Genomic DNA, 18,832 nt, shown 5'->3' with positions numbered 1-18,832 from the left:
ATATCTCTTTATCTAGCTTAGATTTTCATAAATTTATTTCTTATAGCTTTACGAAATGGGTATTATTTTTGGTGGATTTTTCAGATTCTTCTTCTTTTTTGTGGGTTTTCGAGAGGTTTCTTCTTTTTCTATGAATTGTTTAAGATAAATCATCTTTTTGGCTTAGATTTCGATATTCTTCTTCTCTTTCTTGTAGCTTTCCAAATTTTGTCTTGATTTTTGTGATATTTCTTCTTTCTTGTTGGCTTTCGAGATATTTAATGTTTTTATATGGATTTTTTTAAGATTTTTGAGATATATCTTTACCTAACTTACATTTCGATATATATCTTGTGAGTTTATTTTATTTTTTCGTGGGTTTTTCGAGATATTTCTTATATTTCTATGGATTTTTCAAATGTTTCTTTTTTTCTTGAAGCTTTTCGAAATGTGCGTTCTTTTTTGTGGGGTTTTCGAGATTCTTTTTCTTTTCTTCCGATTTTCGAGACGTTTCTTCTTTTTTCTTTTGTTTTTTGAGATACATCTTCATCTATCTTTTATTTCTATATTTTTCTCCTTTTTATTGTAGCTTCTCAAATTATATCTCCATGTTTGTGGGTGTTTTGAGATATGTCTTCTTTCTTATGGGTTTTCGAAATACTTTTACTTTTTATGTGGATTTTTGAGATGTTTCTACTTTTTCTTTCATCTTTTTGAGATATATCGTTATCCAGCATAGATTTCGATCTATTTCTTTTTTTCTTTTATGCTTCCAAATGTTGTAATTTGTTTATTTTTCACTTTACCATATTTTTTATTCCTTTAAGTTAAAATAACTTTGCGAAAGGTCTTTCGGTAGATGAAGCTCCAAGTACCAAGTTTACTACCAATATTTTTTATCTAAACTAATTTATAGCCGAGGAGATTGTTTTTTGTTTGACCAAATTTTTATTTAATTATTCCACTTTTCACATACAACGCCTTCCCAATTTAACATAACATTTATCATTATCACTGTAAAAAACCGACGCACGCATATTTCAAAATGGCCAAGGAGTGTCTAAGCACCTTTTGTGTTTCATCGCCAACGTTGGCGCCCTGTAATAACGACCGATTTATGTCAATCTCATAAAGCATATGTAGAGTAATTAAATGTTAGAAATACACCGACACAAAACGGCAAAATCGCCCGGGGGGTAAACGGCGATGATTCTGTAATGCATCTTTTCTAAATGCATCTTCTGACTAAAATTCAGTGGGAGTATTATTATAAAAGCTTCCAGCCAAAATATTCTCATTACACTCAACAAAGCGCAATATATACTTCATCATGAGACAAGTAAGAATTTCTCATATATATTATTTTCAAACGTGTAATTATTTATTTTAATTATGTTTTGATTCGCTGCCTCCAGTGCGGTGTGGGTTTTATTAGTGCGGTATACAAAATTTGTGAGGTTAGAATTGTAAGTCGGGGTTCGAAAGCTATTTTGGCAAATTCTATTATTCCCATTTCATAAAAAATTCGTATTTTGATAGATTTATATCGCGATTTTTAACAATAAATCAAAATTTCACTTTGATATGTCAAATTATGATGAAATATTGTAATAAGTGCATTATTTTATCAATGTATTATTATATATTTTGTATTGAAATGTTTCTAATTGTCGTAATAAAAAATTTAATACCAACAAATAACGTAATCAACTCAAACTTGAATCAAAATTATAAAATTGCATGTTTATTTGAAGCAAAATTCAAAAAGTACCTGTAGATGGCGCAAAAAATAACAATTCTTCCAACTCTGCTTGTTTTTCTTTATCATTTAAGTTGAAATAACTTTGATCCAATCGTTTCTCTGATAGGATGTTCGGTATTTCTTACTTACATTACTAAGTACTGCATTCCATAAATTTCTTTCAATTTTTCATTTCTCTTCTCTTCAAATAACTTACACCCTGTTTGTATTTCTATGTTCTTAGTTCTAGTTTTATAACTGATCATAATCAACATCAAAAACATATAATTTCAGGCACTTTTTTTGACTCTACTGATTGAAAATTAGTTTTTAAAATTAGTTTCGACCTATTTCGGTTTCCTTATTTGTAATATCAAAAAATAAATAGCATTCATCAATTCAATTAATCGTAGCTGCATTAAAATTAATAAAAAAGAATTATCAATGTCACTTGTTGTTGTTTTGACGTTTACATGCAATTTAAATCATCATTTTGTGCAATTTATTTTATCGATGAATCTTTAATCTATTTTGTAAATACTGAGATGTTTGTCCTACTTGATATGATTGATATACTCTTTTTGTTTTTGAGTGAGATTATAGTTTAATGAAATATTTCAATAATGTATTATGTCCTTTATTTATAAATATATATATACTAATATGTGAATTGGAACGAGATAGATTATGAGCGTTTTCAAATTTGGAATGTGGCGAAGTGTACTAACTCTAATATACACCAACCTTTCGAATACTTATCTATTCATCGTCTGGGAAATAATTAGTTAAGATTCGACGGTTTTTAATTGTCTTATTTCGTGTAAAAACATTAAATTCATAGATTTCAAATGAATTTAATGTTTTTACAAGAAATAAGACAACTCAAAACGACGGAAACTTAACTAATTCGCCATATTCTAGCTGGAGAATTATGCACGCGTTGAGGGTCGTGTTTCTTACCGTTGGACAACAACCGGACTCATTTTTAAGGCCTTATTGACACGATTTAAGCAAATCGAGTGATTGTTAGGGTCGATTCATAACTGACGATAAAATCTAAACCATTACACAGAAGAAGGTAGTTTAAATCATTTTTTAGGTACACAACTCTTTATTGTGACCTAACCAAGAACCAGATCTAATAAATAATGAACTCCCATCATTGGCACTATTGATTTTCAATTTTTAAAATGCTTACAACACGGAAAGGAGTTTTCAAAATCCAGTTATATCGCGATTTAGTAGTTCAAAGATCTAAATTAATAATTTTACCTCTTAACAAATCGCGCATTTCGAAACAAACATTACTAATATTTAAATGGATGAGAATTATTTTTTATTTATAATGAAATAACAGACTAGCTTTTATTATTACGTTAGATCTAGTTGTTAGATTACCATAATCTTCATGAACAACAAAAGCAAAAACAGATTTACTCGCATTCTCACCGATTTACTTAAATATACCAGATGAAAACAAAAAGTAAATACACGTGTTTCAAATAAAATCGACTCACTTCGTACGCGTTGATTTGGCATCAAATAAATCAAAAAATACCAATAATAGAAATAGAAATAGAACTTGAGACGATTTTTCATAGTTAAATTTTCAAATACGCTGAAAAAAATCATTTTTTCATAATGAAAACATTTAGTATATTACATTCTGGTCAACAGTGACCAATGACAAATTAAATATTAAGTTAATTTGATAGATTTTTAAATTTAAAACTACGGTGTATTATCAGCGTTCTTTCGGTTGAACAATCAACTAGTACATACACTAGAAAAAAGTGACAGCCATTTAAGTGAAGCTACTTTTGTTATTTTCAAAACAATTTCGTGTATTAACTTGAGATGATTACTCCAGAAAACATCAAAAAAGTTCTTAAATTGGTTATATCGAATCGTAAATCCTCCGGAATCAAAACGATCATCATCTGAGTGGACTGCAGCCGGTGAACCACGTTCAAAGGCACTGACTATTGTTCTTTTGGACGCTGGACAGGTTATGGCTTTAGTATTTTGGTATGCGCGTGGAATATTGTTCTCCAAAAGGGAGAGATAATCAATAACGAATACCATATAGAGTTGTTGGATCGTTTGAATGCAAAAATCAAGGAAAATATATCGAAAAAAAAACCACTGTTTCACCAAGACAATGCACGGGTTCAAAAATTTATTAAATTGAACGAATTACACTTCAAGTTGCTTCCTCGTCCACCGTATAGTCCATATTTTGTCACCAGTGACTACTGGCTATTCGCTGATCACAAAAAATGCTCTCCGGTAAAAAATTAAGCTCAAATGAAGATGCAATTGCTGAAATTGAAGCCTATTTGAAGGTAAAAGACAAATGCTCCTACAAACTCGACATCGCAAGCTAGAGAAGCATTAAAATGGTTGTATTACTCTTGAAGGAGATTGATTTTTGGCGTTTTGTGTTTTTTCAGTTAGTCACACGACTCATTGAGTGATGGTTTGTTCATCTTAAGTCTTCTCTCCAACCCAGTATTGTCAAGAAGCTGGATAGCCTCGATATTGACATTTTGTTTTTGAATATTTAGATGTTAATAATAATGCTTACTTTGATGCAACCTCTTGCTGGATACCATATAAGTCCATACTCAATTAATTTTGAAGGAAAAAACTCTAAACAGTAGCTTAGGGCTGGCTAATGTCTTGATGAAACATTTCAGTAATTGGTAAACAACTCAATAAAGTCGATCAATTGAATAATCCACATACTTTTCGATACTTTGCAGTATTACCTTTTTATCTAGTATACATGAGGATGCTCTGCGCGCTCTTTAGATACCCTACCTAACCTAACCAACGATCTAAAATGGTGTAATACACGGTGGGTTAAGTTTCGAGTAAATAACTTTTTGTTTTTTAATTTTTCAAACTGCCAAGATGTTTACGAAGCTTTGTAACGAATGCCACTATTGTTGTGAAATATTTTTTTTGTAACGAATAGAAAATTTAGTGGGAATTCGTGTCAAATGTGAAATGTTTAATATAAAGTCTTTAAGCCTTATAAATTTATAGTGTTTATCAAAAAATCGGTATTGTTCATCTTTTAATGCGTGACAAATTTTCCACAACAGTTTTTAAACGCTATTTACAATTCGTTTATTCGTACTTTTGAGCCACATCATCACAAGATTCGTTTGATACTTTGTGACATCAATCTATTGAAACAACTCAGTAAAGTCGATCAATTGAATAATCCACATACTTTTCGATACTTTGCAGTATTACTTTTTTATCTAGTATACATGAGGATGCTCTGCGCGCTCTTTAGATACCCTACCTAACCTAACCAACGATCTAAAATGGTGTAGTATACGGTGGGTTGAGTTTCGAGTAAATAACTTTTTGTTTTTTAATTTTTCAAACTGCCAAGATGTTTACGAAGCTTTGTAACGAATGCCACTATTGTTGTGAAATATTTTTTTTGTAACGAATAGAAAATTTAGTGGGAAAACGTGTCAAATGTGAAATGTTTAATATAAAGTCTTTAAGCCTTATAAATTTATAGTGTTTATCAAAAAATCGGTATTGTTCATCTTTTAATGCGTGACAAATTTTCCACAACAGTTTTTAAACGCTATTTACAATTCGTTTATTCGTACTTTTGAGCCACATCATCACAAGATTCGTTTGATATTTTCAATCCTCATTTTGGGAATGATTCGGTCATCAATCTATTGAAAATACTCGACAAGCAAAACGGAGTACTGTAAACAAATATATCGCGAAATGAAGCTTTTCAAATTATAAGTGAATAAATGTATATATATATGATATCTATTGATAAGATTTATAGGAAAAATGATATCAAGTGAAACCATAGTTTGTTTTTTATATTCCGCAAGTTTAAATAACTTTCTTCATCTACAATTGAACCAAGAACTAATTGACAACAATCTAATATTGAAAATATGCGTTTCGATATTCACTATATCAAAATAATTATTTTTTTAATACATATTTTTTTTAAAAATTCTATTAACCTACTGTTTCGAAAACTTGAGTTGATTTAAAACTAACCGACAGTCAAAAATACATCACACAGTGTGATTAATATCATAAATATACAAAGTGTTTATTTAAACAGGCTATATTTCAGCCCCTATGGAAAATTAAAAAATATGCATGCAAAAAAATCGTTATAGCATTCTTGAAATGTTGTAATTTAGAAATGAAACCACGTTTAAATGAATTTTTGAAATACCTTTTCATCTCAAAGTGAAACTAATCATATGATATATAAATATCGACCTTAATGAAATTATTATTTGGTAGGATAGGTCGCGATGTACGGTAGGGCCCAAAGGAGCCCAATAACAGGCGAGTGTTTATACCAGGTTGCTTTTCCACTGCTTTTCTTTCTCAAATCTCCCCTATTAAAACGATTAAACCACTCCCCATTAATTTTACATATATTTTCTTTATTGTCACGTTTGCTTTAGACTTTTTTTGCAACAATATCTTAACAATACACAAATTTTTATAAAATTTTGGTTAAAATCGAATTAAAATATTCGGAACGAAAAATGAATCCATTTTAAGTAAATATTTCAAGTTTGAAAAGAATTTGATTTGCTTGACGAAGCTCAAAATTATGTCACCAGATTGTGGATTCGCCCACAGAGAAACAAACAACGTCGAAAAGTTAACAAGTGAATATAATAAACCGGAATATAATTGAGGCATTAATTTTGTTTAAGCTCGAATTTATAACTAGTGGATGAACTAATAATTGTTACTGTTCATAAATATGGACGGTACTTTAATTATAAGGTGATTGTTGGTGAAAAAACACTCGTATACCATCTAATCGTGCTTCTAATCTCCAAATATCTCATACCACAATTTAGATGGAATGGCCCCAGGACAAGAGATGATTTTTGCAATTATCTTAAGTACATATCGAGATTATCTTAGTGGGAGTCTAGTTATAAAACTCAAGTTTCGAATCGTATTGTTTCATTGTACATTTTCTACTGCCGCAATGAAACAAGTAAGATTCATTTCATTTATTTAGTTTGGTGCAATTTCAATTTGTTCTATTGTTATAAATGACTGATATTTTTCTTATTCTTAATTGTTTATTATTTTTTAGGCAGTCCTGGTGCTAGCACTCTTCGGCTTCGCCGCTTGCGCCCGTCTTGACTACCTCCCCCCGGTTCGTCCTGGTGCAGGAGGTGGCGGTCCTGGTGGTTATCCAGGAGCGACAGCGCCAGCACGACCTGGTAGCAGATTCCCGGGAAATCAAGGTGGAGGAAGTGGGGGCGGATACCAAGGTGGTGCCGGTGGATATCAAGGTGGATCAGGAAGTACTGGAGGCGGATATCAAGGTGGTGCGGGAGGAAGTAGTGGTAGTGGATATCAAGGAGGTAGTGGAGGAGGTTATCAGGGGGGCGCAGGAGGTTATCAAGGAAGTGGAGGTTATTCAGGAGGTGGATACAGTGAGTACCAAACGCTTTTTCTGAATCTAAAATTCAAAATTAGTTTTGTTGTTAAAGCGTGATTTCAACTTTATATATTGCGCTTCGAAAGATATATTTGTTTTTAGGCGGCGGTGCTGGAGGAGGAGCACCAGGAGGCGGTTTCGGAGGTAACGCGGGTTTCGGAGGAGCAGGTAGACCTGGAGCAGGATCAGAAATACCCATAATTCGATACGAAAATAACAACAACGGAGACGGTACTTATAACTATCTCTATGAAACCGGAAATGGTATAAGTGCCGATGAAAATGGTGATGCCAGAGGTGATGGAACTCAAGCACAAGGTAATTCGTTAAATTTTGAAATAATTAGCTTACATTTTCTTCGCTCAAAAAATTCCTGTTGTCTTATTTATACAAAATACGTCAACGCGTTATTTTTTTAGGCTCTTTCTCGTACACATCCCCAGAAGGTGAACAAATTTCAGTTCAATACACAGCAGATCAAAACGGTTTTCAACCACAAGGAGCCCACCTCCCAACTCCCCCTCCAATTCCTCCAGAAATCCAAAGAGCCATCGATCAAAACCTCGCTGACGAAGCCAGGGGTATCGTAGATGATGGCCAATACAAACCTGGTCCAGATGAAGGTCAAGGAGGATATGGAGGTCAAGGAGGATATTCTGGAGGTGCTGGCCAAGGAGGATACTCAGGTGGTGCTGGCCAAGGAGGATACTCAGGTGGTGCTAGCCAAGGAGGATACTCAGGTGGTGCTGGCCAAGGAGGATACTCAGGTGGTGCTAGCCAAGGAGGATACTCAGGTGGTGCTGGCCAAGGAGGATACTCAGGTGGAGCTAGCCAAGGAGGATACTCAGGTGGTGCTGGCCAAGGAGGATACTCAGGTGGTGCTAGCCAAGGAGGATACTCAGGTGGTGCTGGCCAAGGAGGATACTCAGGTGGTGCTAGCCAAGGAGGATACTCAGGTGGTGCTGGCCAAGGAGGATACTCAGGTGGTGCTGGTCAAGGAGGATACTCAGGTGGGGCTGGCCAGAAAGGTTATTCGGGAAGTGCCGGTCAAAGAGGATATTCTGGTAGTACGAGTCAAGGAGGTCTAGGTGGTAGAGGACAGGGTGGATATTCTGGAAGTAGCATTGGAGGTGGTGCTGGAGGACGAGGTAATTATATTTCATTCTAAAATTCAATATGTTTTTAAAATTTCGTACTTTTTTTCATAGGTGGATATAACCAAGGTGGTAGAGGAGGATCTGGTGGTGCTCCTTCTGGTTTATACGGTACTCCAGGTACTGGATCCGGACAAAAAGGACCCGACGGTTATAGATACTAGAAAGGATAACGATATTGCCATAATAATAGTATTTTTTTCATTAAGAATGTGTATTTGTATAATATTTTTTTGTACATATATTATTTTATATTAGGTCAATAAAACTATGTTTTTAAAATTGGATTATTTCATTTTGAAAAAAATTCAGTACTAGTTCATATTCATTCCTAAACAAACTATCAATATTGCCTTTCATTCTATAAATACCAAAGATCAAGTATACCTAACATCTCAAAGAACTGAAGACTTGGACAGGAGTAATGGAAACCTTACAAATTTTACAACGAGAGTATGATAAAAAACTAATATTTTTTTTCTGGTCAAAACGACGCTAAAACCAAGAATTCCTCTCGACAACAAGGAAGCTTGGTATACGTACTAAAAACATTGAGGTGCGTCAGTTAATCTAAGTGATTTCCTTTCTAATTTTTTGCTTCTGTTTTCCAGTCCTGAGCTCCCCTCCGTCTCTTAAGTCTTCCATCATCTCTGCATACAATCTATTCCTTTGTCTTCCTTTTTTTCTTGTTTCTTCTTGATCTATATCCATCATTTTTTTTTGTTTCTCCAAAATCTTCCTATGCTTTGTTAAGAGTCCACGTTTCGCCTCCATAGCTCACTGTTAGTCGTATTATTGTTTTGTACAGATGTAGCTTCGTCTTTCTGGAGATTTTTTTGGATCTCATTATCGCATTCGGCGCTCCCAACTGTTTACTTTCCCTCGTCATCATCGTTTCCAGATTTTCTCCCTCGACACCGTCGTCCTTGACAACCACCCTAATATATACATAACTTTGAACTCGTTCTAAGCTCATTGTCTTTTCTTAGTTCAATTGTCAGCATCGATTTATCTTCGTTGACTCGTAGAAACTGTGCAAGTTTGCTTAAGCTCGTTTTCCGATGTTATAAGGATCACTACATCGTCTGCATATGTCATACGTTAAGATGTCGAAAAGGGAAACAGCCACGGTTCCTTTCATATGGCTACAGATTGGCCAAAAGCTTGACAGGTTGAGACAAACATCTCCTCACAGCTAAGCATATGGAACACGGTTAACAATGTGGATTGAACCAACAGCAGTGTCCCGATCAACTCGCTTCGACTTTTGGTGATGCAGCTTCATCTCGAGCTGTTTCTCCGAATTCAATCGTGGACGCACTTCGCTACAGGATAAATTTCACGGAACACCAATCGTAGAAGACGAATTGATATGTCATTGGCCGTACAGTCCCTGTTTGGCACCAGCTCGCTTCGACTTTTGGTGATGCAGCTTCATCTCGAGCTGTTTCTCCGAATTCAATCGTGGACGCACTTCGCTACAGGATGAATTTCACGGAACACCAATCGCAGAAGACGAATTGATATGTCATTGGCCGTACAGTCCCTGTTTGGCACCAGCTCGCTTCGACTTTTGGTGATGCAGCTTCATCTCGAGCTGTTTCTCCGAATTCAATCGTGGACGCACTTCGCTACAGGATGAATTTCACGGAACACCAATCGCAGAAGACGAATTGATATGTCATTGGCCGTACAGTCCCTGATGGCACCAGCTCGCTTCGACTTTTGGTGATGCAGCTTCATCTCGAGCTGTTTCTCCGAATTCAATCGTGGACGCACTTCTCTACAGGATAAATTTCACGGAACACCAATCGCAGAAGACGAATTGATATGTCATTGGCCGTACAGTCCCTGTTTGGCACCAGATCGCTTCGACTTTTGGTGATGCAGCTTCATCTCGAGCTGTTTCTCCGAATTCAATCGTGGACGCACTTCGCTACAGGATGAATTTCACGGAACACCAATCACAGAAGACGAATTGATATGTCATTGGCCGTACAGTCCCTGTTTGGCACCAGCTCGCTTCGACTTTTGGTGATGCAGCTTCATCTCGAGCTGTTTCTCCGAATTCAATCGTGGACGCACTTCGCTACAGGATGAATTTCACGGAACACCAATCGCAGAAGACGAATTGATATGTCATTGGCGTACAGTCCCTGTTTGGCACCAGCTCGCTTCGACTTTTGGTGATGCAGCTTCATCTCGAGCTGTTTCTCCGAATTCAATCGTGGACGCACTTCGCTACAGGATGAATTTCACGGAACACCAATCGCAGAAGACGAATTGATATGTCATTGGCCGTACAGTCCCTGTTTGGCACCAGCTCGCTTCGACTTTTGGTGATGCAGCTTCATCTCGAGCTGTTTCTCCGAATTCAATCGTGGACGCACTTCGCTACAGGATGAATTTCACGGAACACCAATCGTAGAAGACGAATTGATATGTCATTGGCCGTACAGTCCCTGTTTGGCACCAGATCGCTTCGACTTTTGGTGATGCAGCTTCATCTCGAGCTGTTTCTCCGAATTCAATCGTGGACGCACTTCGCTACAGGATGAATTTCACGGAACACCAATCGTAGAAGACGAATTGATATGTCATTGGCCGTACAGTCCCTGTTTGGCACCAGCTCGCTTCGACTTTTGGTGATGCAGCTCCATCTCGAGCTGTTTCTCCGAATTCAATCGTGGACGCACTTCGCTACAGGATGAATTTCACGGAACACCAATCGCAGAAGACGAATTGATATGTCATTGGCCGTACAGTCCCTGTTTGGCACCAGCTCGCTTCGACTTTTGGTGATGCAGCTTCATCTCGAGCTGTTTCTCCGAATTCAATCGTGGACGCACTTCGCTACAGGATGAATTTCACGGAACACCAATCGCAGAAGACGAATTGATATGTCATTGGCCGTACAGTCCCTGTTTGGCACCAGCTCGCTTCGACTTTTGGTGATGCAGCTTCATCTCGAGCTGTTTCTCCGAATTCAATCGTGGACGCACTTCGCTACAGGATGAATTTCATGGAATACCAATCGCAGAAGACGAATCATTCTCCACCACGACAATGCGAGCTCTCACGCATCAGTTCAAACGAAAAATAAACTGTGAAGTCACCTGAAGCAGCGGTTGATGCGTTCAAATGACATTTTTTGGAGGTACCTCGATCGGAATGGGAAAAATGCTTCGACAATTGGTTCAAACGCATATAAAACTGTTTTGATTTTAATGGAAAATATTTTGAAAAAAAATAAAGCCATATTCAATTATAAATATTTGTTTTTATTTATCTATCTCAACTATTATACAAGTATATAAAAATAAGAAATTGGTAATTATTTAAAAATCATCCCCCACCCCCTATCTTGGGGACTTGGGATTGTGGGGGGTAATAAATAACTGTGTACTGAACTGAAAAAAAATTATTCCAGCCGTCGGTCATCCCTTGTTAAATAAATAGAGAATGTTAAAGAATAAAAATTTGACATTTTCGGAATTACGTGTGTTAACAAATTATAAATTTAATTTGAAAATATATAAACAAAAAATACAGCTAAATAGTGAAAATAATATGTGAAAAAATATATATGAAATTGATTCAGTGATTATTATTTTATTTTTATTATTATTTTATCATAGAAAAATACATATGGAAAAATTAAAAATTCAATAACTATTTTTTATGATAAAATAGGGCGAAAAAAGGTCAAGCCTTGTGGCGGGGGACCTAACCTAACCTAACTTAAAAACAATGCCCAACGATTTTTAGATAAATACTAAAGAATTCAATTTGCAATCATAACAACGTGATTATATTCAGAAAATATAAAAAAAATATGATTAAATTCTTGCGATGCGATAATAAACCCGGTAGATTTTATTCTGACAAAAAAATCAATCTCCCATCGATTGTTTATACTGAGTAACACAATGTATAAAATAAATGAACTAATTAATACTTTTGATAAAACTTGAAATAAATGAGATGCAATGTTTACGTCACTAATTTGGAGTCACTGCAATCAACCTCGTAATAGACAGAGGCGTTTCATTTATATTAAAAAATCTTACATAATCGATATTGCAACAATATTTAAACTTTCTGCTAATAATTCTCGATGAAAAATTGACATTTTCATAAAAATCTATTTGATCCGCGGCTTCGGAATCCACGACCTACCGTCAATTCACTTCAAATACTAATTGCTGATATCTTGTATAATTCAAATGTTTAAAAAAACTCCGGATGGTGTATACCTCGCAGTAAAGGTAACGAATACGCGAAAATTATTGAATTTGGCGCTTCATTAAAGCATTTCTTTAAGATTGTACTGATCACGAGCATAAAAAATGCATGCGAAATACACTCATTGGATGGAAAGACCTTGAATCAACCATCCTAATTATCATACCCAACAAAAAAACAAAAACTATTCGAAAATTTACTACGACTATGAATTTTGAACATAGCAAGTGCACCATATAGAAAATAAGTATCAATAAATCTTCCGTAGATCTTACGCCCTCTTGGTGATCGATGCAAGTGGAAATATAATTGCTCCTCAAAGGCATGGGGGCTGGAACAGCTCTTGGATAGCAGAAGGCAACGTGGATAATTCTATGACAAATAAAATACTCCAGTCGGTAGAAAATTATCCAAGAAATCTTAATAAGCTATTTGTTTTGTATATACAAGATCCGTTTTTGTTATATTGAAAATGTTTATTCAATGATTAGAAATAAAAAAATAAAAGCATTCGAAAGTGTGATTTGTCTCTGTATAGTCGTGGAGAAAGTATAGTCTTCTACTCACGTATAATAGCTATTATTCACTCGTACGACTACATCACTAGCCTATGACTACGTACATGTAGAATTGTGTTTCCAATTGGAATTTTATTCCTTGTAAAATTTGTCACAAGGGACCAAGTCAGGGAAATATAATTTATAAGGTGTCTGAACTTGATAGCGAAATACTCTACATTAAGTTTATTAAGCCGATCTTATACAGATCACGAATATACTCGAGCCTTCGGAGCCTCATACGTCTTGAACTCATGCATACTCGTAATTTTCAAACAAATTCATAAATATTAAACCCCGTAGACACATATCAATGTAATACCTTTTTCCAGAGTTCTGTTCAAAATTCTGTTCTGTTCAAATAGATCTTTGACTTCAATTGGTATTGCGAATCTTAGGGTTTCTCGATATGTCTTCGCCGGGATGTTCATTTCGTGTAAATTAAATTTCCATGGTGTTTATCAGAGCTTCAGCCTTTTTTTCTGTTTATACCATATTTGCAAAAAGTAAATAGTCTTCATTATATTACAATTATCTAAATAGAAAATTAACTATCAAAGAGTAGCCCATTTTTTAAATGAAAACATCGAAATGTGACATTAGAAGTTCTGAAATTCATTTGTAATCATTTTTGTGAGTCCAGATGGCGGAAATTTAGCACAATGGCCGAGGAAACTTGTTTTACAGTAAACTAAGAAAATTTTGCTATCTATAATTATTCTAAAGAACCTTGAATTAGCTCTCATGCAATTCCTAAAATCGTAGTCAGACTTAACTTGGAAATACGACTACGCATCGGGTTGAGGTTAGATTTCTGCGGATACTGATAACAAACATCTATGTCAGAACATCGATTTTTTGAAAAGTGAAATATCGATGCTAGGAACATCGAAATATATGAACGATATATCGATGTTTTTTTATCAGAAATGAGATACTACTTCATTTAATTTATTATATATTTTATTTTATTATCAGTAAGTATTTATTTTTTTAACGCATAATTCAAAAAAATAATTATTGTCACGGATGTACAGGGGATTCAGGGAATAACCGAAGTTGATACTATTGGCAAATAAGTCATAGCTAAATTATGGGAAATATCTTCTCAATGTCATCCTACACCTCCAAATCATTTTCCTTTATAGACTTTATCTGTTTTTATATATTATTGTGAGTCAATATTTTTTCATAGCTTTATATGTCACTTTCGATATCGATGTTAAAACATCGATTTTTATGAACGATTTATCGATGTTTTTCAAACATCGATAAACGCCGGGTTTGTTCACATTCGAATGAAGATTTTCCTGGCGTTATCGACGAGATTTGAACATAACGAATTGGATTTTTTTCATCTATTTCTAGTTGTAGATGAAGACAAAGCTCCTTCTCATACTTCAGTGATCGGCATGGCTAAAATTCTCGAATTGGCTGACCACTCCTCGTATTCTGCCCACAGTGACTTTTTTCTATTTCCCAACCTTAAAAATCCACTTGTGTTGAGGTTTAGAGCATCTCTAGACTAAGTATATAGACTCGGAAGGAACGGGAAAATGTCTTATGTTTCCATTGGGTCGGAAACTTTTCACACAACCCTCGTACTATTCTCTCTTTATAAAATAATTCTTTTTATTATAAGTTAGAGTATATACGACACTATCTTTTAACATCTCGCCTTATTAATCATATTTTATCTTAAAAACTATGAATTACATATAATAAACTACCTTGCTGTTGATGATGAAAAATTAGATAATTCAATATGTTGTTGTATTGTTTCTATGTAAATTATATGAATATCCGCCCGTAGGCAATCACCAATATTTCAGCAATAGATTTTGAGCCGACAGTGAGGGGGTATCAGCTATAAAAACGTCCGGCGAGATTTTTTATATCATCATTACTTTCGCAGTGATATAAATATCATCATGAGACAAGTAAGCAATTTGATATTATTAGATTTTATAAGAAATTGTACATAGAAATTTGCATATTTCTTTTTAATCGTTCATTTAGGGTGTAATAGGTAGTGGTATTAATGCATAACTTCATTTTTATGTTTCATACTAGTACATTTAAGTTTTTACACCCGGTATCATGTAGAAAACGGTTCACGCGTTTTTTATAAAGCAGCGAGTGCGACAAAACTGTCTTATAAAAACAAGTGTCATCCAAATTTTTATCTATTCAGCCCCTATTTTCTATTTTAAATTAAAAAGCTGCTTGGACATTATGCTAGAAAAATTGTCATAACTAAAATTGGGTGGTAGCACTGATTAACAAACTTTTGTTAACTCGTCAAATATAAAATAAGTTTTTGTTGAAAATATACGAAAAATTGGTGAAGAACGAGGTGAATAATTTAATTACACACCTTCATAATGTCTTTAAGTGGTAGAAGAAACCATAAATAATTCGTTTTTATTTTTGTTTGACACTTCACAGTGACAGGTCGTCATTGCCAACATTAAAACTCAAAATCTTGCATATCACACTAGAGTTCAGTACGACACCAGTTTGTGTATGGTGCAAAATGGAAAAAATCAAAAATAAATTGTACTTATATATAGAATTGGCAATACTGGAAGGTTCCGGTCATAGAGTAGAGGTCGATTCATAATTCATTCGGTCTCTAATTTATGACAACATCTTGAAAAACTCAATAATATTCTCCATCAACTGTGGTACTCTTATATCAACCATGACGCTTCGGCGTAGTCGTACTAGCTCCAGTTTCTGCTAATGAATATCCGACGTAAAAAATGACCAGTATACTTTTCGGTAATTTTCAAAACCAAACATCTGGTAAATGTTTTTTTTTCCAAAAGTTCAGCATAATGACCTTCTTCAGCAACCATGTGGTAATTACAAGTTTCAAACCGTTCAGTTAATCTTCATCAACTTTAGTGAAAACTGTTTTTTCGTCTGATTAATTCCATTAAAACACAGACTGTAAGATTCACACATTTACCAGTACTTAACACCCAGATTGTTTATTGAAAACGTTCCATTTGGTGTGTCATGAATAAATTTTAGAACGTTTTGTGAATTTGTGAATATTCATCACATTTAGCACCCAAACAACTTGAGAAAATTTGCGCACAGATCATTGAACATTAAACAAAAAAGTTTTCTCACATCCACTTCAACAATTTGTTATATTCTTCGACGTTTGAGTCTCTGTATATTCTTAGTAACAAGTTTTTTCTTTTGCTTCCAAATGGAATTATCTGCTCTTGTTAATTTAGATACGTATTCCTCAATTTGTGCATCCCTTATTTCTTCGAGTTTTTTTCTTCAATTTACGATTAAGTCGATTGAGGTTATTTTTGTCTGCAGGAATGTGGCTCCTTTGCCGTCTTGCCCGAGCCTGTCTCTTTTCTGCTATTAGTCTCTTTATTTCTAGTGGGACATCTTTGTTTCTTTTTTTTTCTGTTTCGTATTCGTTGCAGCAGTTTGAACTGAAGTTGTGAGTTAAATATATCTGTTGCTCTTTCGATATCTTCTGGTTCCTTAAGCCTAATCTTTAAATCTAACGTTCCATTGATTTTGTTACGGTATGCTTCCCAGTCTGTTGTGTAATCTTTTTGGTGGTGTTCTAATTATGATTGACGCTCCAACGGTTGCAATAATAAGCGAGTGTTCAGAATTTAAGTCATAACTGGGGTCTGTGTAAGTTGGATTGAATCCGTTTGTAACAAAGATGACCAAAAGGTCCGGAATTTTGTGTGGGTCAGTTGGCCAGTACGTCGAAGTACCTGTCCCTGGTAAATAAATATCGGTTAGCTTCTACGGTTTTATATAGTTCCCTTTCCCCACCAAAATCAACTACTAGAGTTGGCCAAAAGACCTAAAATGAGGTGTAAGAGGTTATATCACTGGATGTAAGCCTAACCAAGCCATTATAGATGTTAATTAACCTATAGAATGCAGAAAATATTCTGATTAAAAATATGTAATAAAAAAAAGGCTTTTTCACAATATCTTTAGGATTTACAAAATCTTGTCCCCTCCCTCCTATTTTCTTTTGAAAGGTGAAACTTAGACCGATAAACTTTGGAATATATAAAAGAAATATTGTAAGCTTCCCTACTATTGGTAACAGGTAGCGTAATAAGCAATAATATTAAATGACAAGTGACATCTAGATAATGTCTTACTGCAAAATAATAATATGCAGGGTTACCATCTAGTTATTTCCGTAGTTACCAAATTAATCAGGATTATTACCAGCATTTGCGTTTTCTAACATCTCGAGATATACTCAACCAGTTAAATTAGAGGTACGACTATTCGATTTCCCAAAATATCTGCCCAGACGTTTACTTTTAATGGGAACTGTCCTTAAACAGTTTAGAAACATAATTTTTATTTTTCTATGGGTGAAATTTGTTTTTGGTCAACATGTGTAATGTACTATGACAGCCTACATAGTTAGACACAACTCGCGCTGTGGAAGAAGGATTTACTACAAGTTCTGCAACTATATCCACTTCTTTAGCAATACCATTATTTGGTGAACCGGAGCGTTTGACATTTTGAATGCTACATGTTTGTCGAAACTTATAAAAAAGCTCCTCGCATGAAAATCATTTTTACTTGCAACAATATTTGAGATAGCTGTTACTTTGTTAGCCAAAGCACTCACCATTTTGTTTCTGTAGACACTTAAATGTCCCGTTAAACAATGATTAAACTAAAAAATTCGAGATGCATGTAAAAACCACCCTTCAAAAACTTGTCATACTACATCTCCAAAGCATATCAATTTACAGGAATATATGAAATATTTTATGATAGCTCCATATGTCACTTTTCAAATCGATGTTAAAACATCGATGTTTATAAACGATATATCGATGTTTGAAAAACATCGATATATCGCTTGCATACCTATCTGCATGTGTAAAATATCCACACTTTCGAATGATTCAACTTACGAATCTTCCCATAATTTCCGTCGCTTATTTTATCTAAATTCTTACTAATATTTAGTTGATCGTGTTGTTTGCCATCATTGGATACAGCAACTGTGGTCGTTTGGATAACAACTACGCCCCATCAAACTTAAATCAATATTCTAGTAATGCAGATGTTAACGGACCACCTGGACCAATCGACAAGGCAGCTAACGACGTTCCTATCCTAAGATTGGACAACGATAACGACGGGGAAGCTTACAACTTCGCGTTAGAAACAGGAAACGGTATCACTGCTCATGAACAAGGTAAATTATTGAAAAATATATTTATTTTTTGTTAATGAGAATATTCTATAGGAGATACGAAGCAAGGTGGAACCAACGCTCAAGGTGGTTACTCGTACACTGCCCCAGATGGTCAACAAGTCGCCGTTCAATACGTAGCTGGTGAAAACGGTTTCGTCGCTCAAGGCTCCCACATCCCCACAGCTCCACCGGTACCAGCCGAAATCCAAAAAGCACTCGAACAAAACTTGGCTGACGAAGCTAGAGGTATTGTAGACGATGGACAATATAGAGAAGAAGGAGAATCTGGTAGATACAATCACGGCGCCAACCATCAGGGATTCGCCGCTTACAGAGAACAAGCTAATGTAGCTAAAAACCAATATGTACAATCTAACTACTGATTATTGTAGTATTAAATTGTTATAGACTGTTGTTTATATAAATAAAATATATTTTTTACAT

General features: G+C 34.8%; 2 protein-coding genes across 2 annotated transcripts; both read left to right on the top strand.

Moving 5' to 3' along the window:
- The first annotated feature begins 1,243 nt into the window (after positions 1-1,243).
- On the top strand, positions 1,244-8,632 carry LOC130903558 (pupal cuticle protein 36-like). Its single transcript, XM_057815738.1, has 5 exons — positions 1,244-1,318; positions 6,852-7,197; positions 7,305-7,520; positions 7,622-8,350; positions 8,411-8,632. Exons 1-5 carry the CDS (start codon positions 1,310-1,312, stop codon positions 8,518-8,520), a joined length of 1,410 nt encoding a protein of 469 aa, XP_057671721.1. The 5' UTR covers positions 1,244-1,309; the 3' UTR covers positions 8,521-8,632.
- A 6,346-nt stretch (positions 8,633-14,978) lies between these two features.
- On the top strand, positions 14,979-18,832 carry LOC130903726 (pupal cuticle protein 36a-like). Its single transcript, XM_057815968.1, has 3 exons — positions 14,979-15,098; positions 18,157-18,388; positions 18,440-18,832. Exons 1-3 carry the CDS (start codon positions 15,090-15,092, stop codon positions 18,769-18,771), a joined length of 573 nt encoding a protein of 190 aa, XP_057671951.1. The 5' UTR covers positions 14,979-15,089; the 3' UTR covers positions 18,772-18,832.

This window comes from Diorhabda carinulata, chromosome 2 (genome assembly GCF_026250575.1).
Source record: "Diorhabda carinulata isolate Delta chromosome 2, icDioCari1.1, whole genome shotgun sequence".
Classification (NCBI taxonomy): domain Eukaryota; kingdom Metazoa; phylum Arthropoda; class Insecta; order Coleoptera; family Chrysomelidae; genus Diorhabda; species Diorhabda carinulata.
Note: the sequence above shows the minus strand (reverse complement) of the source record. Positions and strands in the feature narration are given on the sequence as shown.

Bases quoted from the DNA above. Each gene is read 5' to 3' on its own strand.
- LOC130903558 (XM_057815738.1), top strand. The intron at 7,521-7,621 runs GTAATTCGTTAA...TTATTTTTTTAG, and splicing joins TGATGGAACTCAAGCACAAG to GCTCTTTCTCGTACACATCC. The intron at 8,351-8,410 runs GTAATTATATTT...TTTTTTTCATAG, and splicing joins AGGTGGTGCTGGAGGACGAG to GTGGATATAACCAAGGTGGT.
- LOC130903726 (XM_057815968.1), top strand. The intron at 18,389-18,439 runs GTAAATTATTGA...AATATTCTATAG, and splicing joins TATCACTGCTCATGAACAAG to GAGATACGAAGCAAGGTGGA.